Source organism: Callorhinus ursinus, unplaced genomic scaffold, assembly GCF_003265705.2.
Source record: "Callorhinus ursinus isolate GAN/ISIS: 27379988/994484 unplaced genomic scaffold, GSC_fseal_2.0 scaffold14, whole genome shotgun sequence".
Taxonomy (NCBI): Eukaryota; Metazoa; Chordata; class Mammalia; order Carnivora; family Otariidae; genus Callorhinus; species Callorhinus ursinus.
This window is the reverse complement of record NW_027397076.1, coordinates 13,014,316-13,040,568: the sequence shown is the minus strand read 5'-3', so window position 1 is coordinate 13,040,568 and position 26,253 is coordinate 13,014,316. Positions and strand designations below refer to the sequence as shown.

General features: G+C 34.5%; 1 protein-coding gene across 5 annotated transcripts in view; it reads right to left on the bottom strand.

Moving 5' to 3' along the window:
- CDK17 (cyclin dependent kinase 17) overlaps positions 1-26,253 on the bottom strand; it is a 113,263-nt gene that overhangs the window by 27,319 nt on the left and 59,691 nt on the right. For all 5 annotated transcript variants that reach the window (XR_003210282.2, XM_025882486.2, XM_025882487.2 and 2 more), the window contains exons 2-5: positions 15,293-15,439; positions 8,670-8,834; positions 4,602-4,735; positions 1,455-1,580 (exon numbers count right to left, since the gene is read on the bottom strand). Coding sequence is in view for 4 of the 5 variants with exons in the window: in XM_025882486.2 (XP_025738271.1) it covers positions 1,455-1,580; positions 4,602-4,735; positions 8,670-8,834; positions 15,293-15,410 (543 nt within the window). In the remaining variant the exon portion in view is untranslated. The remainder of the gene's footprint in view (positions 1-1,454; positions 1,581-4,601; positions 4,736-8,669; positions 8,835-15,292; positions 15,440-26,253) is intronic.

The window sequence follows — 26,253 nt, the reverse complement described above, 5'->3', positions numbered from 1 at the left end:
GGTGACACTGCAACAGGGAAAGCTGACCTTTCAATCAGCAGTGCTTAATGCAATTGCAAGGGTCAACTGGTGCATGGTAGAAGATATTTGCAAGACATATAACTCAGTTTCTTTATATAGAATGTATAAAGAATTTCCATAAATCAATAAGAAAAAGGCAGAAAAGAAAAGAGACGACAGACTTCAGCAGTTAACTCACAAAAGAAGGTATATCTAAATGGCCAATAAGCATTAAAAAGGTGTTCAGCTTAGTCATCAGAAAAATGCAAATAAAACCACAATAAGGTAACACTACACACTCACCAGAGAAGTTAAAAATTTTTTAAAAAAGAGACAATATCAAAAACTGGCTAAGAAGAACAAACACAACTGTAAAATACTGATTTGAGTGTAAATTGGTATGACCCACTTTGGAAACTCTTTCGACAGTGTTTAGGAAAGCTGAACATATGCACACAATCCGATCCAACAGTTCCACTCCTAGGTATGTATTCAACAGAAATGCTTACATATATTAACCAAAATACATGTACAAGAATGATGACAGAACCACTATTTTGTAATAACCAAAAATTAAAAACAACCCAAACATTTAAATGTCCATCAACAGGGAACTGGATAAAGTATAGCATACAATGGAATACCATGCAACAGTAAGAACAAATTAACTATAACTATATGCAACAAACTAGATGAAACATGAGCATAACATTCAGCAAAAGAGGCCAGCCAAAAAAAGAATACATACTCTATTCTTCCATGCATATTGCACAATATAAACTTGAATACACATTTTTATATATTTGTATAAAATGTATTTTAATAATTTATATAGTCATAATTCAAGTTCAAAAGTTTAAATATGAATAATCAGAAATAATAAAAGTATTTTTAAAATAAGAATGTGAATAAATGAAGATTTTAAAAAGTCTTTTGCGATATTAAAATATACTACAAGCATTATATAACCAAAACAATGGGAAACAGGTAAATCTAATCTTTGGCATTAGAAAGCAGGGATGTGGCTACAGTTGAGGAAGTAAGAGTAGAAAGTAAACAGAGAGGGTGGCAGGAAGGGGATTTGGGGACTTCGGGCATTTTCTTTTATTGATTTGGGTACTGGTTACACAGGTATGGTAACTTCGCAAAAAATACACTGAGCTATACCACAATAGTTTATGTACTTTTCTGTATCTGTAGTATATATTTAATATATATTATATACTTCTAGCATATATTAATAAAATTTTTCCAAAAAAAACCCAGAATATAGCTTAAATTGTATTCCAACATGCATCTTTAAACCCTTAAGAACTGGAAAACAATAAAATCCTAAAAGCAATGTAATAAAATTTAGTTATTAAAAAAGCAAATATAAAAATTAATGTAAAATGTTTACACCCAGAATATCCAAACAGATTTGATGGCATAGATATAGGAGACTGAAAACTTACTAAAGAAGCTCTACGAGACCTTCGGCTCATTGGTTGATCAAACGGTGGACTGTTTATCTGCAATTTTTCAAGATATCCATCAGGTATTCTGATATCTGCAGGCAGTGATAACCGCTTATTTAAATCCTTTATTTAAAAAAAGGGGAAAAAAGGTATTTGTAGGTAATCACAAATAGAAGAGACAAGAGCATTTCATTTTTGAATTCATGGGCCCTACTATATTATTTATTAATGATTAGTGGCTGTAAGTTTTATTACAGTTTTAAAGTTATACATGTTGATTATATATAATATCTGAATGCAAACGCACTTACTGTAAGCAAAAGTATACAACATAGTTCTACAGAAATGGTACCCTCAAACCCAGTTATTTCTGAGTCCTTTCACTGGTAAATTCCACATGGAATTTACTTAGACATTATTATACCATGTAGGAAGATGCAAAGACTACCAGAAAATGTGACCAGTTTAATAACTAACCAAGCAGATATTGTAAGGTTTTGTATGCAACATAGTGAGACAACTGAAATCTTTTATTAGTGCTGTATCAACAGAAAGAAGTAAAAAGCAACAAAAATCTCAACTAAACAACCTAACTTTACACCTAAAGAAACTAGAAAAAGAACAATGCCCAAACCTAGTAGAAGGAAGGAAATGATAAATATTAGTATAGAAATAAATGGAATAGAGATTAAAAAAAAAAAAACAAAAAGGAACAGATCAATGAAACTAGAAGCTAGTTCATTGAAAAGATCAACAAAATTGGGATGCCTGGGTGGCTCAGTTGGCTAAGCATCCAACTCTTGATTTTGGCTAAGGTTATGATCTCAGGGTCAAGGGACTGAGCCTGGTGTTGGGCTCCGTGGTCAGCAGGGAGTCTGCTCAAGATTCTCTCCTTCTCCCTTTGCCTCTCCCCTGTGTGTGCATGTGCATGCTCTCTCTCTCAAATAAATACATCTTTAAGAAAAGGATCAACGAAATTGATAAACCATTAGCCAGACTCATCAAAAAAAAAAAAAGAGAGAGAGAGAAGACTCAAAATCATAAAGGAAAGATGAGAAATAACAACCAACTCCACAGAAAAGCAAAGGATTATAAGAGAATATTAGGAAAAATTATAAGCCAACAAATTGGACAACCTAGAAGAAATGGGTAAATTCCTAGAAACATATAACAACCTCCCAAAACTAAATCAGGAAGAAATAGAAAATTTGAAAAGACCAATTACCAGCAATGAAATTTAATCAGTCAGTTTTCAAAAAACTCCCAACAAATAAAAGCCCAGGACCAGACAGTTTCACAGATGAATCCCACCAAAAATTTAAAGAAGAGTTAATACCTATTCTCCTCAAACTATTCCAAAAATAGAAGAGTAAAGAAAGCTTCTGAATTCATTCTATGAGGCCAGCGTTACCCTGATACCAAAACCAGATAAAGACACCACAAAAAAAAAAGAGAACTGCAGGCCAGTATTTCTAACATAGATGCAGAAATCCTCCACAAAACATCAGCAAATCGGATCCAACAATACATGAAAAAAAATCAGGGGTGCCTGGCTAGCTCAGTTGGTAGGGCATGCAACTCTTGATCTTAGGGTAATGAGTTCAAGTTCAATATATTTAATAAGTATTAAATATATTTATATAAAAATATACAAATATATATTATTATTATATTAATATTTAAGTGGGATTTATTCCAGGGATGAAAGGGTGGCTCTTAAGGGGGGGGGGGCATTTCTATTCCATTTAGTTATAAAATGTGAACTGGGAGAAATTAGAAGGGAATCTTGCCTATATTGTCACACCAAGAAACATAAATCCTATAAAAAATAAATCCTTACTATCTGTAACAGTAACCAAACCATGAAACAAAATTGAGATGTATAGGGACTATGTAAACGTTTAATGAGAAACACATAACTCAAGTACAGAAATATATACCATATTCCCAAATGGTAAGACTAAGTAATGAAAAGATAATGGTTCTCCCATATTAAATGTTTTACATTTTACATAATCCCAAACAAATCACAATAACTTTATTAGAACAAAATATTTAAAATTTATCTAGAAGAATACACAGAAAGTAACATCCAAAAACATTCTAAGTAAGAACACATATGTGTGTGCAAGATGTGGAAGATGTTAAGAAAGAAGTCTTTTCAGCTATTATAATATACAAAAGTAAGAATATCATCAAGGGACTGTCACCTTTGGGGCAAAAAATAAATACAGCTCAATGGAAGAGAAAGTTCAGATAAAAATCCTAATAGTAAAAAAACTTTTAAACATATGATAGAAGAAAAAATATATTTTATTATGATATAATTATAGTGATATGAACAGATACCAAGTTGATCTCAAGAGTTGAAAATATTAATTTATCATTTAGAAAACTGATATTGTTTTTTAATTGATTAAGAAGCAATCTTTTATCAATAAAAATGCAATCAACCAACGGGACAGATACCCCAAGCACTGTAATCTCAACTCAAAGGCACCAAAAAAAAACAATATTCTTAAATCAAAACATGTTCAATTGTTTTGGAGAAAACTATTTTAATCTATAGTATATACTGAAATAACATGCATTATCAACTTTGATCTCAAGGTTATATATGAGCTATTAATTTTTTTACATGAAGATATAACTTATATGTTCTACAGAAATTAGTAGGTATAATAAGCCATAAAGGAAATGATACCCATATTTATAATATAAAGCAAAAAAAAGAAAAGCTGGTGCTTATTTTATGTATACATTTTGAAATCTGAAATAAAATATTTATAAAATAAAATACTAAGTATCCGGATAAACCTCAAAAATATAATTAAAATCTTATTTTCTAAAAAGAAAACTTGGCTAAAGTATCATTCTGAATTTCCAGTATTTTTGAAAATTCACATTTCCCTTACAGAGACCCTACATGGTTTTTGCGGATTGTTAAACATAATTAATGTATACTTGCCTTGGGATAGTATATAAGAAAGAAGGAAATATTCACAAGACTGTTCATTACTAATGCAAAGAAACAATTTTCTTACAATGTCATTTGCCTTCATGAAAATTTTCAAATGGTCATTTACTGTTTGATGTGTATGTGTATTCATACACACAAACACACATACGCAGGCATATGGTTACCTCCATTGAGATCCGTCTATGTATACGATTTCTAAGACAAACGCCTGTAGGTGACTGTACTTCATCAGATGATGTCCCAGAAGCTTGGTCACTCTCACCATCTGATCCCATTTTTAGATTTTCATGAACAATATCTGTATCACAAAATGAAACACCATTTATCTTCAAAGACATGCATTATACCTTACTATATCACATAATTTATTATCACTACAAATAAGATATAGATAGCCAACACATAAAAATCATAAAAGTTTTTTACATTCTGGTTGCTCTGTGTAGCTAATAGATCAAAACATAACTCAGATGTCTTGAAAGAGTAGTGACAAACCTTTCACACTCAGATTATGAAAAACTATGAAAATAATTAACATCCAAGTTATTATCAAGAGCTGAATAATAAAATTACAGACTGGAAAGAACATGAGGATTATTTAGTCAGTTCTCTCATTTTCCAGATCTGGGAACTGAGACTTTGAAAGGTTAAATGATTTTCAAAGGTTACACAGCTTAGAGGCAGAGCTAAAATAGAAACCTGGTCTTTTGCCTTTTATTTAGTTTACTATTTTTTCTGTAAAATAATGTGCCACTGGGTCTACAGCCAAATGATCTACTACTTTGAATATTCTTAAAAAATAAGTTTTTAAAGCCATTAATGGAGCTTCCCCTCTCCAGTGTTAAAAATTAAAAAAAAATTCAAAAATTATTCACTGAATATCTATTTAACTACAGAAACAAGCTTGTGAATCTGTATGGAGGAAAAAATATATTTAAATTACAAAACAAAGAGGTGTCGGGTTTTTTCTTTATTATTAAAGATAAAAGTTAAATGGGAGTAGAGAGGAGGAAGATTAATTCCATCTGGGAATATTAAAAACAAACTTATATAACTTGTATAATACCTGCTCTATATTTGCATTTGTCAATCATCCTGTAATTCATCTAGCAAGAATTGCACACCAGAAACAAACAAACGCTAAATATCAAACACATCTCTTACCACTGGTTCTCTTTATACAATTATTCATTCCCCCAAAAGTATCATATTGTTTCATGCTACAGTGCTTTAACACAACACACTTTCCCCCCCTTTTACCCATAAGAGATGCCTTTCCCCAATTTAACAATTTGGTGAACTCATACTTATTTTTTCAAAACTATATTCATTTGTCATCACTCAGTAAAATCTTCTCTACTCCCAGACACAGATGACTATTGTGCCCACACCTACCACAACCACTGCACTGAAGTGCATTTTTTGGTTTCAGATGATTTTATACCAAGTTAGGAGATCCCTGGGGGGCAAGATTTAGCTTACTCACTTTTATATTCCCCACACTGAACAAAGTACCTGGTGTTTAGAAAGTGGTCAACAAATAATCCCATAAATTAAATATTAACTAAAAATCAAAGAATGCACTAGGTAACTATATCTCTTCTTTCAAATGAAATGTTATATGAAATACCAACATGTAAAAAAAATAGTATTTTATAGTTACAAATTTGTATTTTTAATGAATATTTGCTTATGAAAATGAGAACCATTTAACAAAAAACTGAACTCAAGGATCTTATCAAATCAGTCTTAAAATTTCTATATTTTTGTTTTTTGTCTTGATAACACATTATTTTTTAGAGAGAGAGAATACATGTGCATGAGTCGGGGGGGGGGCAGAGGGAGAGGGAGAATCTTAGGCAGATTCCACACTCAGCGTGTAGCCCAATAGGAGGCTTGATCCCACAACCCTGAGATCATGACCTGAGCGGAAATCAACAGTCAGATGCTTAACCACCTGAGCTACCCAGGTGCCCCTTGATAACACATTGAGAAAATTCTTACACTGATAAGCAGTTGCAAATATGATAGTTTTTAATAGACTGATATGTAATTTAAGAGTATACTTCAATTACATAAAGATTTCTGGAGAAATTTTATACTAAGATCTGAACAAAAAATTAACTTGGCAATAAAAGTCAATGTATTGGTAACTGATTGCTAATCTGATGGTATACAACACATCTGAGGTCAAGTATCCTTTTCTGTCACACTTTTAAAATGTTAAAGATAATTTAACCATGCCTTCTATTTCCAGCAAAATCTGAAAACCTTCCTTCCTCAAAGAAATATTGAATAAGATGTAATAATATTTTAAAATGCATAGCTGAGTATGAAAGAATATGTGCATGATACCAAGGAAGCAAAGACAAAGAGAACTGAGAGCCAAAAGATGTTATGTATAAATTGACTCCGTTACTCTCTCAGGGAGGGGTTGTTGATCTTGGTAAGAAAATGCTTGGGTTTAGCTGCCACACTGGGACAAAATAGGAAGCGTCAGGTGTCCAAGGTACAAGTGAGAGTTTCCTAAAGAAAGGCACAAGACTCTTAAAGTACTATAAAGGGCAGACTTAAATCTGTTCTACTGCACAAGGACTACAAAGGAGCATATGAATCTCAGACTATAAATAAATACTTGAGTACCATCGGACTCAACCAAGAAATTGTTCATGTCATTAATGAACAAGTGTAGTTCCAACATGAGTATCCGTATTTTCATTTCCATTATTAACACAAAAGTGAAACAATGAAGACCATGTCAAAACTTCACTCATTTGTCACTGGTGTGAGCAACTTCTTTGCTGAATCAGGTAATAGTTTTTGAGTACTGGAAGAATATTTACTTCTCAGATGGCTCAACTTTGTGCCACTCACAACTGTAAAAGCTACAGATACAACACACTTTTAATCTGCATTACTAACATTTTCAATATTACTTTCTTAACTTCAGACCAAAGATCAGCAAATGTGACCTGTTTTTGTACAGTTCCTGAGCTAAAAATATTTTCTGCATCTTTAGAGAGTTATTTTAAAAAGGAGAATATGCAACAGAGATCATATGTGTCCCACAAAACCTGAAAAATTTACAATCTGGACCTTTGCAGGAAAGTATGCCAATCCCCAGTCTAGACAACAAAACAATATATCAAGTCCTGATCTGAAGTCTTTTCCAGTTTCTCTGAGGTGAATACTCCCTCCATGGCCAAGTTCAAGCTACAACATGACCATCACTAAGCATGTAGTTGGGAAGAAATGTACATACTATTACATAAAATTTTGACTATACAGATACAACAGAAATAACCCCCAAAGCAGAGGTAATAGTAAAGTGTAGTAAAATAATTTGAAAATAATGACTTTTGAGGATTCATTACTTTTGTAATTGGCTTACTTAATTATAGGTTTTTAACACTTAAACTTTAATAATGGCTATATTTAACAACCAGCTTGGAAAACTCCTGAAAATTTAACAATCATCTCTCATGAACCAGTGTGAGACAACTATAGCACACCATTCTGTAGGTTTACACCTATAGGGATAAAGGCTACATACATTTCCCCACAGGTAAAACCCCACTATAGATAAGCTCACACTCCCCAAATTAACAAAACACATGAGGAAATAACCTGCCAAGGAAGCAGATTAAGCAAGGAGTAAAATAAAACCCTCAGAAACTTCAGTAAATATGTCATGAGACTATAAGATCATTTATGCTTAAAATGATCTTAAAAATCAAAACATGATAGTAAGATGCTATCAAAAAAGGCCAGAGGAAAAAAAGACCAGAGAAATAAACAGAAACTGGCAGGCATATATTTTTTAGAATGACATAGTGATGTAAGAATAGCAACTCAGGTGACAATCATGTATATGAATCATTGCACTGGGCTATCGTATGGTGATAATCTGCAGTTACCAGGGTATGACCCTAAATTAAGCACCATCTTGAAATGCCATTCATCTTGAAATCTTGCATCCATCTCTTAGGGGTTTTGTTTTCTTCCTGGTGGACAGGTTTTCAAATGTTACTCCTCTGTATTGTCAACACTAGTACCTCTCTAGAGCCTTCCATCTTTCTGCTATCTCTGTTATTTTCAACTTGATTTTTATTTTATAAAAAAAATCAGATAATAAAGGCTGGCTGACTTCCATACCACTATAACAATAGCTACTACATGTATGACTTACAGTCAGAAAGTTAAAAAAAAAAAAAAAAGGACTGTTAAATTACCTAATCTGCTTCCATTTCTGGGCATTGCCATGAAGGATCCAAGGCTTCCTCCAATAACGCTATGTGGTCTCCGCAATGGGGGCTTCTTGAAGGACCCTGTGTACTGATGGAGGAAGGAATGCATACTGTGAGAGGTTGGAGGCCTGCCATTCTTCACAATAGGCTCTGTGGTTCACAGTATCCAAAATCATTCCATTAACAGCCCAAGATCCAGGATCACATGAAAAGGATTGAGAAAGCAAAACAGAAAACAAAACAAAAGGTTTATAAGATCAGTAACATTTAAGAATTCTTTGGCTATCTATACAAAGAACCAGAATTAAAATAATTTCCATGAAAAAATACTTACAGAAAACACTTTAATATTTGAAATTGGTCTAATCACTTAAGTAGGTACTTCTTATATAACCAAAATTGATTAGCAATCACAAAACTACTAACCTAGCCCATAGATTTTATCCATTTGCTTATTTTAGTATATCCCAAGTTTGTTTCCAAACTACTCCTACATTTACTAACTGTCTCATATATGCCTTATAATTAGGCATGCTATAGAATATAAAAGACATGGTCCTGGCCTCAAGGAATTTATATCCCTATTTGCTAGACATTCAAAAGGTATGTCAGTTAATGGATAAACACAGAAGTACTTAAGCATATATCAATATAGAGGTTCTGAAATTTCTTACCCAAAATTTGGGACTTTTAATATAAAGAGTTTTTTTTTTTAAAGAAACCTCAGACTTATAAACAAGCAGAAACATTTAAAAAATACAGAATACTTAAGTTATTTAATTATAAATGGGAGAAATCCTGTTTTGTAATGCTCATGAGGAATTTCATGATTCCTTAAGAAGAGCTCTAAAATAGGTTAAAGACACGATGAAGTCTTCTATGACAAGTAATTAGTCTTTTGTATTAGAATTATGTTTTACTGGTAGCAGCTAAAGAATTTTAAAAGGAATTGGGCTTCTCTGAATGCCTTTTCTCCTCTAAAATGGAGCCAGCTCTTTTGCAGCTGATAATCAGGAGTAAGAATATCTACTGATGTGGTTTCCCCTACCTGTAAAGGTTTATCAGACACCAAGAACAAGACCACGTGGCCTGCACCTCTACTAATGATGGCTACATAAAAGAAGATGGGAAAAGGAGGATGGGGCCAAAGGGCCCTTGGGGCTCAGAGAGAGCCCAAGTTATCTAATTTGGGTAGAACACCAGACTGGAAAAAGGAAAAGTGCCTAACTAGTAATAGATAATATCTGTCCAAAGCTTCCTATGGCTTATACATTCCTTGGCAATAGCTGGCTGATCAAAGATTTGGGGGATCTTAAAATAACCAATGATTTAAGAATGAATGGGGAAGAGGTATCTGAAAAAGTGCAAAAATTAAATAGTCAAACAGTGTAGGATACAAGTTAGAACATATAAGAGAAAATTTTCTCTTTCTAGGTTATACTATTTCCTATCTAGAATCATAATAAAATACAGAATTATTCTGCCTATAGACAACATGTTTTAGTTGCTCTGTAAAGTTATCCTAGGGATTAGAGCTTTACAGTCTTGAGGAATATAGGAGAAAAAAAGGAGATCATAAAAAACATTCAATTATTCAGAGGCCATTTATTTATTGTGTGCCTACTATTCCAGGTCCTGGGCATCAACAGGTGAACAAAACAAGCAAGGTACTATTCTCTAAGATTATAAGATCTTATGGAGGGGAAACAAATAAAAAACTAATGAATAAGAAAAACATCAGATAATGATAGGCAATATGCAGAAGAGAGATGACGGAAAATAAAGGAGTAGCTATTTTACACTGGATACTGAGTAAAGTTCTCTCCGTAGAAGTATTTTTGACAGAGATATAAATGCAATAAAGAGCCAATCTTGGGAAGATAGGTGATGGTGAGTTAAAAGATAGTCCAGAGGGTAAAGCTACTGCAAAAGTTGACATGTGGCAGGGGTAAAACTTTAGCATGTTTCAGTATCACCTTCAGAGACTTGTTAAAATACAAGATTGCTGGGCCCTACCCACAGACTTCCTGACTCAGATCTGACATAGAATCCAAAAATTTGCATCTCTAACAAATTCTCAGGTGCTGCTGATATTGCTGGTCTAGGGGTCAAACTCTGAAAACACTGTGTTAGAGGAACACAAAGAGGGCAAGTGCTGTACTATATATATGTTACTTAGTGAGGACAGAAAGATAAGCATGTTTGTATGTAACCATAAATGTTCCAATTTTATTCTGAGATTGGAATCAGTTATGGTAGCTTTGAAACAGGTAGTAATATGATCTCATTCATGTTTTAAAAATATCACTCCTAGGGGTCAGGGATGGTTGGAGATAAGAGGTGGAATAACTATAAAGAGGTAGCATAAAACGGATCTCTTTCTGGTAATGGAATACTTCCTTATCCTGATTGCAGTGGTGGTTATACGAATCTACACGTGATAAAATGACACAAAAGTATACTCACACTTTATTCCAGTGTTAATTTCCTGGGTTTGATAATGGTTTATAGTTAAGAAAGATGTAGCCAAGGGAGGGAACAAAGAGAAGGGCACAAGGAACTTCTCGGTACTATGTTTGCAACCTCCTTTGAATCAATGATTATTAAAAATTAAAAATTTGGGGGCACCTGGGTAGCTCAGTTGGTTAAGCGACTGCCTTCAGCTCAGGTCATGATCCTGGAGAGTCCCAGGATTGAGTCCTGCATCAGGCTCCCTGCTCAGCAGGGAGTCTGCTTCTCCCTCTGACCCTCCCCCACTCTCATGCTCCCCCTCCTTCTCTCTCTCTCATTCTTTCTCTCTCAAATAAATTCTTTAAAAATAAAAAAAAATTTTTAATTAAAAATTTTAAACATCACTCTTGGTACTGCTGGAGAACAGATGAGAGGGAATCAACAAGAGGGGAAACAGAAGGAAGAGACTATTATAGTATCCTAAACAACAAATGGTGGTGGCCTGGACTAGAATGGAGAGAAGTAGGCAAATTTAGGATATATTATAAAGACAGAACCAAATGGTTAGCAGACATGGCTGCAAAATTACTTTCATATATACTCTCCCCCATCCAGCTTTTAGTGAGGACCTATATTAAAAACATCTATCTAAAGAAAAATTTTAAAGCTACAGCAGAGCCTCTGTTAAAAATAAATAATACATAAAAGGACAATAGCTGGAAACATGTTATCAAGCATATAAATTACTATCATTAATAGTGAGTTTTTAAAAATTATTTACATTGTAAATACACAGGAAACTAGAATGGCAGAAGAGGGGAGAAGGGGAAACAGAACAGTGAAGGAGAAAGAAAAATCAAGGATAACTCCTGGGTTTTTATTTTTAAGTGATTTAGGTTAAATGAGGAAAGTTGGAAAAGAATCAGATTTGGGGGGAAGGAAATCAAGAATTCTGGTTTGGTAATATTAAATTTGACTCTTATTAAACATCTATGTGGGGAAGCCAACTAATATTTGGATGTGAATCTAGAGATCCAGACAAAAACCCTGACTAGAAATACAGATTTAGAAGCAGTCAGCATATACACAGTAGCTGAAATCATAGGATTGGATAACGTCAGCCCATGGAGAGTGTACAGAAAAGAGAACGGGGCTCATGAATCGTAAAATATCCCAACATTTGAAGAGTATGATAGCAATTGACTGGGCAAGTCAAGAAGATAACATGCTGCATTTTAAAAAATGGAAACTTTAAAGACATCATGCTAAATGAAAGAAGTCAGATACAAAAGGACAAATATTGTAGGATTCCACTTATATGAGGTACCTTGAAAATTCATGGAGACGGAAAGTAGAACAGTTGTTACCAGGGACTGAGGGAAGGGGAGAACAGAGAGCTACTACTTAATGGGTATAGAGTTTCAATTTGGAATGATGAAAAAGTTCTGGGGATAGATGGTGGTGATGTGATGGTTGCACAACAATGTGAATGTACTTCATGCCACTAAAACCAGAAACTTCAAAATGGTTAAAATAGTAAATTCTACATTATGCATAATTTACCACAATATTTTTTAAAGTAATGGAAATCTATATGAAAAACAGATCTTTCTTATTCTACAAAGTAGTTAGTTCAAGTAAGACTTCCCCATGATTTTTAACATCATAACATGGCAATCACTATGATTTTATGCATCTTATTCATTTGGGTCTTCTGATTATGTGAACTATTCTGAGTAGAAACATGCAATTTTTTTTTTAAAGATTTTATTTATTTATTTGACAGAGAGAGAGACAGCGAGAGTGGGAACACAAGCAGGGGGAGTGGGAGAGGGAGAAGCAGGCTCCCCGCTGAGCAGGGAACCCGATGCGGGGCTTGATCCCAGGACCCTGGGATCATGACCTGAGCTGAAGGTAGACGCTTAGCGACAGAGCCACCCAGGCGCCCCAGGAACATGCAATTTCTTAGCCCACCCTGGACTCTTTGTCATTCCCTACTCCTAATCCCACTCTTATAAACACTATTAATATCTGATCCTAATCATACCCTACATACATCCATAGTCTGTGCTTTCAACCTCATCCTCTCATGGACCTTTGCTATTTGTAGGAGTTAGCACTACTTACAACCTCCTATATGTCATCCACTACTGTAAAAAAAACTGTCACTGCTATCATGTATCAGATCATCAGAAGAAAGGAAAAAACCTGGGAGTACGACAACGTTTCACAATATCCATCAACTAGGCTTGTTGACTCTAAACAACATAATAAACTGACCCAGTGCACAGACTGAGTAGTAAAGAAAAGAAACTGGAATAGCTGGAAAACTACATCATTTCAATCTTTGCCTTTTAAGGTTTCTTCAGATTCTAAATAATCATGAGAAGTGGCATTCTGTTAAGTTTACATAATAACATAAAGATGCAGTTTTCTTAGTTGAAGAATTTCAGTTGTCAAAAAAAGTAATTTTTGTTGTAGCTGCAGTTGAAAGGTCCAAATAATATATATAAAATAAAACTCATTTTTGCTTTTTTTTTAGTGTAACTGTGATCTATTTTCTCCCTCATATTTAAATTGCCACCTATTCCCCTCATCAAATTCAGTAATTTTAATATATCTTCTCATTAGAGTAAGGTTAGCTACTTAGACAAGATCCTGAAATAACTTTCTGTGATATGTTTAAAATACTATTAAGACATTTATTGGGGTGCCTGGCTGGCTCAATCGGGTGAGGCATCCAACTCTTGATTTCAGCTCAGGTCATAATCTCAGGATACTGAGATTGAGCCCCACATTGGGCTCCACACTGGGCGCGGAGCCTGCCAGGGATTCTCTCTCCCTCTCCTTATGCCCCTCCCCCCGCCCTCTCTAAAAGAAACAAAACAAAACAAAACACAAGGCTTAATTAAAATACCAAGAATTCAAAGGGGATTTGAGAGAGAATTAAGGATTTTGCTCCTGGCACAAAGAAAAAAAGTAAGACCTAGAACTGTCTTTGAGTTTTGACCCAAATGCAAAATGTGTCCCCCTCCGACGTAAGTTATATCCAAATTATTATTTTTTAAATTTTCTACTCATCTATGTCTCCTCTCCCCTACTACAACTAGCCAGATAAACTTAAGTAAATGATGATCTTTCTGAGAAAAGAGATAAACTGAAGCTTGAGTAAGATAAATTAAAGTCATATAACTAATTAATAAGGGTATAAGTGTGTTAGAGTATCCCAAATTCTAATCCATGACTTTTAACTTAAAGTTCAGAGCCCTTTATATTATACCTTTCCCTCTCTCACAACAAAGACATATGCATTCAACAGAAGTGGGTAGGGGTATTCATGTTTTCACCCACCGCCACAAATTTCTAACAGAAGAATTTCAGGTACAGGCAAGAAAGGCTTCCCAGACAATGTGTACTTCATGACATACTAGCAGTCATTCCTATAACTCCTTCCTGGTTATTATTATGACATCCCTAGGGTTACTTCAGTTTTGAATATGTAGCCTTGTTCTATAAATTTTATCAGGATTTTACATTTTAATCCACTCAATTAAACAAGTTCTCTTCATTTTATATCAACCTCTGTGTAAAGAACTATCAAACATGTGAAATGCTGTATGCCTACCTACTTAAGTGCTCTCAATATTATGGATAGACTCTGCAGTAAATATAAAATAAGGAAAGAGTAAGATTCACTCACGTCATGAACCTTCTCATCTATAGTCCATATGCATATATAATGTTATAAAACTATGATGAAGCCTCAAAAAGGAATTTCACAAACTTACTACACTTTTAAGCTGCATTAACTTAGGTTAACTCAAAAACAGTTATTTAACAACTAGGATATTATATAAGGTATTCTTATTTAAGAGACAATAAAAAATAGAAAGATAAATGGGATAGGAGAATCTGTAAGGGTTAGAGACCGGGTACAGTAACACTCCTGGAATAAGAGTGAAACATTCTAATAATTAAGTAAGCAAAAGTCACATAGTCTTCTGTTTCCTAAGAACTAGAGAATAAGACAAAGAAATAAACAAAAGGAAGCTATTAGGAACTTACCAAAAAAGTAAATTCACATTCAATTTATAAAGTAATTAAAAGGCGGAAGCATCTCTCCTTCCCTCCTCCCCTCCCCAGCCCCAAATACTTACCATTATCCTTGCTGCTATTTTCTTCAATAGTCATTTGTTCCGCCAATTCAGACAATGATTCATCAATAGTTTGGCTTCCCCGAAGAGTGAGGGATAGCCTTCTCTTAAATTTTTTCATCCTATCAACTGAATGTGACTTGAAAAATCCTAAAAGAACAGAACAGAATGAACACAAAATTAAAGCTCTAAATATTTTAATGCTCAAGAAAAATGTCATTCTGAGTTTACTGGGAACCTTCAAAATAGGAATATAAACAGGAATTCTCATGGCAACCAGCATCACAAAATCCAACCCCTTCAAGATTCAGTCACTTTGATTAATGCTGTATTTATGCAGTATCATCAGTAGAGCAGGGATTCTACAAAACTAAATAAAAATGGAGGTTTCAGCATCACAGCTGAATTTTGATTAGAAATTTTCCTAAAATTTGCTTTTTAAAAACCAATATAGTAAAAATATCAACACGATTTTGATGCATAGGTCACATCATTATAAATACCAATCATCACATTGGAAGCTGTCAGTGATATCTTTATATATAAATGGGGGGACAGGGGAAGTGAAGGGGGCTGGAGAGAGAATAAAGAATGATGTTTGACACTTTATTAAATAGCTCCAACAGGAATTTTTTAAGTTCTTATTTAACCAATACATTGCATTTTTGGTTTTTTTTTCCCCTGGTTAGCTGTTAGGAACCTCTTCCTGTTATCTTAACAATGCCAAGTTTTAGAAGGAAGAAATGAAAGCCAAATTCATAGTATTAAATGCATACCCAGTACTACAAACTTTCACATCGCTTAATTCATTTGGTCTTCTTATCTCTAAAGACTAGACTATCTAAAGCAGCTATACTACCCAATTTTGACAAATAAACTAACAACTTCAAAGAAGTTCCCTGACCGAAGTCAAATGAACAATAAATGATAGAACTGAGATTTAAAACTAGGATCACCTTTCCCCCCACATTTTAACCTCTCTGAAATTAGAATGTAGTTTATAATTAATGGGATGTCAAAATATAATTGACAGCCTCTTTTTCTTAGTGGTACATACAGCAATGGTATGATTCATAGTAGAGTCTCGAAATCAAACAAGGTATTTGCCGCCAAAACAAATACCTCAATAATTTACTTGCAACTTCTTTTCTAATTTACTAGTTCTTAGTTGGGATGAGCAACTTTACCAGATTACAAACATATTATAACCATTAGCCCAACTAAAAGTAAGAGCCTTATAACTCCCCTATGCTAAAATACATGTTTTACCATCCAGCTCTGGGTGACTACTTTGAATCTCTAAGTATTTTGCTTATTTTCTCATTCTATTTTCGTGAATAGATTATAGTACTCTAAAGCTCTTGTCTGTAATCCGGAGTCTGCATAACCTATTTCTATTGTTGATTTAACTCTGTTGGTCCCATGCATGCCTAGTAATTTTTAATTGAATGTTACACATTGTATGTAATGACTGTATAAAAATATGTATGAAAAAGTGTAGGGGCTCTAGATTATGTTACCTTCTTCCAGAGATGATTTAATTTTTTTCTAGCAAGCAGTCAGAGTAGGAGCAGATCACCGCAATCCAATCAAGGACTGAGCTGGCATGAGACTGGGTTTCAAACACCATTAACACCATTAAAACTGGCCTATCTCTGATCTGTTCCCATTCCTATGGTGTGCCCCCTTCAAAGGATTCCAGCCACAAACGCAGGGCTAGAAACAACAAAAAAACTACTGAAAGCTCCACTCAACTTCCTCAGTTGCCTTTTGCTCATCTCTTCTATAATGCTCAGCTTTTATCGTCTTATCCAAAATAACTTGAGCTAGAAAACGCCTCAAGAGGAACACCAGCACAGAATATATCTCTCCCTTCTCTCCTGAATCTTGACTCCTTAAGGTGTGACTAACTTCAAAGCACTACGATGCCTTCAAACTCATTTCTCCCCCTACATGTCAAATAGTTCTCTGCAGGATATTTAGTATAATACAAGTTGCTCTATCATAGGCAAAAATGGAGATTTAGGTGTGGATTAAAAGCGATAATATATTTGTGACAGCACCATACTGTTTGATTATTACAGTTTTTTTTTTTTAAAGATTTTATTTATTTATTTGACAGAGAGAGAGACAGCGAGAGAGGGAACACAAGCAGGGGGAGTGGGAGAGGGAGAAGCAGGCTTCCCGGCTAGCAGAGACCCTTATGTATGGGTCGATCCCAGGACCCTGGGATCATGACCTGAGCCAAAGGCAGACACCTAATGACTGAGCCACCCAGGCGCCCCCTCTAGTAGATCTTTAAATCTAGAATTGTGATACCTCCACCAGCTTTGTCCTTCTTTCTCAAGACAGTTTTCACTATTCAGGGTCTTTTGTGGTTCCATACAAATTTTAGAATTATTTGTTCTAGTTCTATTAAAAAGATGGTGTTGGTATTTGGATAGGGATTGCACTGAATCTGCAGACTACTCTGGGTAGTATGGACATTTTGACAATAGTAATTCTTCTAATCAATGAGTATGGATTATCTTTCCCTTTGTTTGTGTTGTCTTCAATGTCTTTCATCAATGTTTTATAGTTTTCTGAGTACAGGTTTTTCACTTCCTTGGTTAAGTTTAACCCCAGGTATTTTATTCTTTTTGGTGTATAGTGTATTTCTTGCAATAGCCAAGATTTGAAAACAGCCTAAGTGTCCATCAATAGATGAATGAATAAAGAGGATGTGGTATGGGGGCGCCTGGGTGGCTCAGTCGTTAAGCACCTGCCTTCAGCTCATGATCTCGGGGTCCTGGGATCGAGCCCCACATCGGGCTCCCTGCTCCGTGGGAAGCCTGCTTCTCCCTCTCCCACTCCCCCTGCTTGTGTTCCCTCTCTCACTGTGTCTCTCTCTGTCAAATAAATAAAATCTTAAAAAAAAAAAAGAGGATGTGGTATGGAATATTACATAGCCATAAAAAAAGGATGTAATCTTTCCATTTGCAACAACAATGGATAGACTTAGAGGATATTATGCTAAGTGAATTAAGTAAGAAAAAGACAAATACTGTTTAACTTCACTCATATGTTGAATCTAAAAAACAACTGAATAAAAAAACAAAAAGCAGAATCAGACCTACAAATACAGAGAACAAATGGATGGTTACCAGCGGGAATGGGGGGGCTGCAAAATGGGTGAAGGAAAGTGGAAGATACAGGTTTCCAGTCATGGAATAAGGTTGTATGGTGACAGATGGTAGCTACACTTGTGGTGAGCATAACATATCATAGAGAGATGTTGAATCACTATGTTATATATATGAAACTAATCTAACATTGTGTATCAACTATATTCCAATTAAATTTTTAATACAAATAAATAAAATAGATAATATATGTATTTCACCAAGCAAGGTGAATTTATGGGAGGCAGTAGTAAAATATAAGAGTTGATTCCAACTAAGAAACCTGTTACTGTAGGGCTGTCCTACATGCTAGATTCTTTACTTCTTGGTCAGCCCTTATATAGTTCTACTTTGTTAGTAATCCATGACCTTTGTTTAAAACATATTAGATATTTAATGTAAATTGAGCTATGGCCAATCTCATCTACCTTCTGTCACTGTAAGAATTTATACTAGAGACACACTCTCCTATGTAAGGATCCAAATCACCCTGTGCAATAAAGGGGTAACTCTACAAGGCTGGTGCAGGGTTGGGGGGGAGGGAGCTCAAAGTCTGCACATTCCAAAGAAAAGACTTAACTGTGATAGACTCCTGAGAAGTAACTTTGAGCCCCTGGAATATCCTGCCTGGTAAGTCTCTTTGTTTGCCTAAGATCTTGGGCCATACAGTAAATGTCTGTTTTTCTATGCCTACGGTTTGAGCCATTCTATCAGATGGACCTTGGAGGAGAGGAAGCATAAGGAAAGCTGGTGGAGACAGAGTAGCTAAGATAGTTATATGGGTACTTCCATGCCTATGTAACTGATCCCCAGTGAAAACCCTGAACACCAAGACTCAGGTAAGCTTCCCTGGTTGACAACACTTTGCACATGTTGTCATACAAGGTAGCTGGAAAAAGGAAGCACTGTCCATATAACTCCACTAGGAGAGGGTAACTAAAAACTTGTACCTGGTTTCTCTTGGACTCCATCCTACACACACTTTTCCCTTTGCTGATTTTATTCTGTTTCTTTTCACTGTAATAAATCATAATCATGAGTTTTTTCTCTGCTTTTCTCTGATTTGTGTGTCCTTCTAGCAAATCACCAAGCCTAAGGATGGTCTTCAAGAAATCTGTATGCCCAAACAGAAACTCTTAAAGAGCTGGTAGCTCACAACTACCGTTTTCAACTCCAATATTCTCAAACATAGTGGCATGATCACCAATGTCTACTGAACTGTATAGACATCACTTTTGAATTTTGCACATCATGTTTAAAAGTTTGCTGCCTCTTGTCTCAGATGACACATAAGGACTGAACAACAAACTACAACAGAATGTTATTACAGAATTAATTCACACAGTACACCCCATTCTGACCACTTGAGAAGTGGTCAGTTCAAACTACCTTATACTGTAAATGTAAAATACAAACTGTATTTTAAAAACTTGGTATTTAAAAAAAAATACTCAGGGGCGCCTGGGTGGTTCAGTCATTTAAGCATCTGCCTTCAGCTCAGGTCATGCTCTCAGGATCCTGAGATTGAGTCCTGCATCGGGCTCCCTGCATCAGTGGGGAGCCTGCTTCTCCTCTGCCCACTGCTCCCCCTGCCTGTCCTCTCTCTCTCTCCCTCGTTGACAAATAAATAAAATCTTAAAAAAATAAAATAAAAATTTAAAAAATACTCAGTATTTTTATTTTTTTAAAGATTTTATTTATTTATTCGAGAGAGAGAGAGAATGAGAGATAAAGAGCATGAGAGGGAAGAGGGTCAGAGGGAGAAGCAGACTCCCTGCTGAGCAGGGAGCCCGATGCAGAACTCGATCCCAGGACTCCAGGATCACGACCTGAGCCGAAGGCAGTCGCTTAACCAACTGAGCCACCCAGGCGCCCAATACTCAGTATTTTAAAAGAATATAAAAATCACTCATTAACTGTTATATGGATAACATAAAAAAAATTCCAAACATATTTGGTTATGTAAAATGTATTACTAAAACTAACTCTACTTTTTAAAAAACATTTTTAAATTAAGTATGGGGGCCACATATTTCTACTGGACAATGCTGATATAGAGCACCTAACTGATCTTGGTAGTTTTAAGTGGGTACAATTTAAAAAAGGAATCACATAACTTTTAATCTTTTCTTCGTAAAATGCATTTGAACAATATATTAAGAGATATTCTATGTTTTTTATAACAGAATATTTTCTATCAAGATCATTCTGGTCTATAAAATAACTTTAGGTATTTTATATTCTATCAGCAATAAGAAAGCCATTCATTTCCAGCTCATATTAGCAAGAGAAAAAAAAAAACACTTCATTTATAAAGCTAAATCTTTACTACAAAATTTTCAAAAACCACATCTTCAAATGATTTATCTGCCATGGTATAACTGTAACCTTTTTATTAAGTCAAAATGATCAGTAAACACAGAAGTTAAAGAATTTCATTGTCACAGTCTAGATCAGTATTAAAGAAAAAATACTCCCAAATTAAATAGACCCCTTGACATTTCTCATTACCTTTAAGTGGAATTACACATGTCAACATTTTCCCTCATTAGGTGAGGACAAAAACACATAAAATGCTATAATAAAAACACCTTTTAAGAAGTAAAAATTATTTACATTACCTTTAAGGTTGATTAGTCTCTACTGTAATGTAATAAAGCAGTGCTAAATTACTGATTTCCTGAAATCAAAACCCTCAAGAGTTTGTCTAAAATATTTTACCTAGTTTAGTAAAAACTTTCATTTGGGGTTGTTAGGATCTTAATCTACCTTAATATTTCTGAAAATGATAGTATAAACAATGTGATTTACGGTAAATGCCTAAATTTTTAGTTTAATATTTAATTCATGACATTGAAAAAGCTATTTTCACATTAAAAGTAAATGTACTGTAATTTTAAAAAAAAACCTAAACAAAAACTCCACAATTGTTTTGATATTTTAAAGACTTAACTACATAGTAAACTATTATAAATGCTCAAATTTCAGCATGTTAATCTCCAGAGAGCTTTTTCCTGACTCTGACCCTCTCTATTCCTTTATTCTTATTTTTTTTACTCACTGTACTTATCACGTATATACATGTACACATATATATTCCATATATATACACACATATATATCTCCATTCAAATATGTACATACATATGTATGTGTGTATACAATGCAAAATGTTTATGCTTTTGTAGCTTTCAAATATATCTCAAGCTTTCTGTCATAGCTAGATCAAATTAAAAAGGTAGGGGCGCCTGGGTTACTCAGTCCGTTAATCGTCTGTTAAGCGTCTGCCTTCAGCTCAGGTCATGATCCCAGGAATCCCAGGGTCCTGGGATAGAGCCCCACATCAGGCTCCCTGCTCAGCAGAAAGCCTGCTTCTCTCTCTCCCTCTGCTGCTCCCCCTTGCTTGTGTGCTCACTCTCATGCTCTTTCTCTGTCAAATAAATAAAGAAAACCTTTAAAAAAAATTAAAAAGGTAAAAGGGCAATAAACGTTACTCAGAATGACAGCATGTAACACTACATATATACATATGAGCTGAAAAAGTTTAACATCAGTTTCCAACTACAAGTGCTTAAACCTTACTTTATCACCTGGGGCTAAAATGGATCTGGGACTGTCAGCTGTTAAATTAAATTTTTTTTTAATTTTTTTGTTTGTTTGTTTGTTTAGTGGAAATGTAACCATTCTGTTTACTTACAGAATACAGAAAACCATTCTGGAAAGCCAACTCAGTTTTGTCCTAAGAATGGGAAACATACACCTTTTTTTTTTTTTTAAGACAACACAGCTATAAAGTTGTAAACATTCCCAAACTAGATCCTCTAGTGTATTTACCTGCAAAAATGGTGTCATATTGTGGCTCTTTTGGCATATGTGGTAAGAAATTCTTTAGATGTAAATTTATCTTATAATTCAAACTTCTCTAATATTAAAGGATTTATTAGAGTGGCAATTATCTGCTTATGTCTTTGAGATATTCTCAAAACAATTTGTTAAAACTGCACAAAAAGTTGAAGAAAAAGCTGAAGAGTGTTTTTAAAATACCTAAAGGTAAGGAAGCAAAATTTACAGGTAGAACAATTCGAGCATTTAAAGCTTGGATTAAAATCCAAGTTCTAATATATCAAGAAGAGTAACATGACTTCACAATAAAGACAGTTTCATTTATTTCTTTATAACATTTTCTGTAGTGACTATGGCTTTTAAATTAAACCTACTGCAAATGAGGTAAACTCATTAAGTGGTTTGTAAGCAAATTTTCTATTATTTTTCCCTCAATAATTAAATCGTAATGAACATCTAATGCTTTCTAGGATATGTAAGCTAACCACTTAATGAGGAATAACTTACATTTAAAAATTAAGTTTTTTCACTAGACACATAAATTTCTTATTTACACAAAACACAAAGTTACTATACAAAACACTGACAGAGCACTGAAATAAAAGTTCACTCATGCTTATAGGAATTTTTCCCCAAAACACTTAAATATCTTAATCCTTTATGTGTTAAAATCTGAAGGTAATCCTTTTCTTTTCTTTTTATAGTATAAATAGTCAAACACACAAACCAGAAAAAAGAAACCTATCAAGGATTTTCCTCTATTCATAAACATTACATTAGAAAGCCAATATAAGACTACTATAACACTTGAGATGAAATAATGTAGTAGGAAGCTATTGGGGTTGGTCCCCCCACCCAAAACAACCAGTAAACTGGAAAAAACAACCAGAATCAACTATTTCAGAACTCTGGAACCTGACGGGACACACAACAACCATGAGTGTTTGCTAAAAGGGCGAGGCTGCTAGAACCACATGCGCAAACCAGTTAACACTGCCCATTCCTCAGCCCTGTCCTGCATTCCTGGAGCAGCTGGTTGGTGCCAGGGGAACCTTGATATCAAAAAATTGGAGGTTGCACATTTGATCAGTCTGGCAGATCAGAGATTCACACAAGGCAGACAACTTGCCTTCCTTAAGGCCCTTTCAGGCTGCAAGGGCTTCCCACAACAACTACTGGAAGATTAAAGAGACAGCAACATTTTTTTTTTTTTTTTTTTGTCGTTTGAGCCAGATATTAAAGAAAATCTTCATCAGGTCACTAGCGAACTGCAAAGATAATGGAAAAGAAACTTCAGTGACCACACACAACCAAGAATACATATTTGCAAAAATAGTTTGGGAAAGTCACAAACAGATGGCAGCAGCCTCAACAATAAACACCTGTGAGTCAGAGAATCTAGCTTCCGGAGTTACTACATTATAATGCAATGTCCGGGTTTCAACAAAAAATTACAAAGCACACAAACAAAAAAACATGGCCCATTCACAAGAAAAAAAGCATTTAACAGAAACCATTCCTGAAGAAGTCCAGAATTTGGAATTAGTAGCCAAAGATATTAAATCAAGTGTCCTAAATATGCTCAAAGGGCTAAAGGAAACCCAATGACAAATAAATAAATTAAATTAATAAAATAAGGAAAACAATGTATGGGAAAAATAAGAATATCAATAAGGAGACAGAAAGTATAAAAAGAACCAAACATCTGCCTTCAGCTCAGGTCATGATCCCAGGATTCTGGGATCAAGCCCATCATCAGGCTCCCTGCAAGCCTACTTCTCCCTCTCCCTCTGCCTGCTGCTAGCTCCCCTTGCTTGTGCACTGGCTCACGCTCTGTGTCAAATAAATAAAATCTTTAAAAAAAAAAAAAGAAAGAAAAGAACCAAATAGAAATTCCAGAACTAAAAGGTATAATAACTGAAATGAAAAATTCACTAGCAGGGTTCAGTAGATTTAAATAGGCAGAAGAAAAGGATCAGTGAACTTTAACATAAGAAAGTCAAAATTATCCAGTCTGAGGAACAGAAAGAAAAAGAATGAAGAAAAACAGAGTCTGAGGGACCTTCTTACCTACACAGGCATCACAGGAATCAAAGAAATAAAAAGGGGCAAAAATAATGGTAATTAATGAAACAGTAGCTGAAAACTTCCAAAATCTGATGAAAAACATGAATACACACATCCAAAAATCTCAACAAACTCCAAGAAGGATAAACTCAAAGAGATCCATGTCAAGATATTTTATATTCAAAGTGTAAAAACCCAAATATAAAGAATCTTGAAAGCAGCACGGAAAAAGTAACTTCATACATATAAGAGACCCTCAATATAATAACAGCTGATGCCTCATCAGAAACCATAAAGATCAGGCAACACTGGGAATGATGTGTTTAAAGTCTAGAAAGAAACAAAAATCTTATCTGGTAACACTATCCTTCAAGAATGAAGGAGAAATTAAGACATTTCAAGATAAACAAAAGCTGAGGAGATTCATTAGTAGACCTGCCATACAAGAAATGCTAAAGGAAGAGCTTCAGCCTGAAACGAAAGGACATTAGAGAGTAACCCAATGTTACAAGAAGAGATAAAGAACATTAGTAAAAGTTCATATGTAGTTATAAAAGACGGTATAAGTGTATTTTTGATTTGTAACGTTTTTCTCCCTTTTCCTATATGATTTAAAAGGCAAAGTTACACATATAAAAAAATGATAAATCCATGTTAATGGGCATACAATGTATAAAGAGGTAATCTTTGACAATAGCAATATAAAGGGGGAATGATAGTGATGTACAGGATCAGTATTTATATGCTATTGAACTAAGTTGGTATTATTCAAACAAGGCTGATGTAAGTTTAAGATGTTAATTGTAATTCCCAAGTAACCATTAAGAAGTTAACTAAAAAATATTACAGAAAAGGAAAAAAGGGAATCAGAAAAGTACACTACAAAAAAATCAACTGTGCAAAAATGCAATAATGGAGGAACTGAGGAACAAGAAACAAGATATATACAGAAAGTAACTAAATCAAAATAGTAAACCCTTATTAGTAATTACTTTAAATGTGAGTGGATCAAACTCTTCAACTGAAAGGCAGAGATTGGCAGAATGGATTTTAAAAATATTGTCTACATATTGTCTACAGAAGACTTAATTTAGATACAAAGACACAAAGAGATTGAAAGGAAAGGAATAAGGTATTCCATGCAACAGAAACTAAAAGAGCTGGAATTACTATATTTTTGTCAAACAAAATAGACTAAAATAGGAAAAAAAAACTTACTGGAGATAAGGAAGGGCACTCTGTATTAATAAAGGATTAATATATAACAATTATAAACACATACATACCTAACAACAAAACCTGAAAATATATTAAGTAAAAAGTAACAGAACTGAAAAAAGAAATAGATGGTTCTATAATAATAATAATTGGAGATTTCAATACCCCATTTTCAACACTGGATAGAAGAACCAGACATAAGATCAATAAAGAAATAAAAGACCTGAACAACAAAGATACCTAGTGTACTAGACCTAACTGACATATATAGAATGTTCCACCTAACAACAGAATACACATTCTCCTCAAGTACAAACAGAACATTCTCCATGATAGACATTAGTAGACCACAAAATAAGTCTTAATAAATTTAAAAAGATTCAAATCATGAAAGGTATGTTTTCCTCACAATAACATGAAATTGGAAATCAGTAATAGAAAAAAAAAAAAAAAACCTGGAGGGGCACCTGAGTGGCTCAGTCAGTTGAGCGTCTGACTCTTGGTTTCAGCGCAGCTCAGAATCTCAGTGTCGTGGGATCAAGCCCCATGTCTGGCTCCATGCTCAGCAAGAAGTCTGCTTGGGATTCTTTCTCTCCCTCTGCCCCTCCCCCTGCTCTTTCTCTCTCTCTCTCTCTCTCTCACACACACACACACACACACACACACACACTCTCT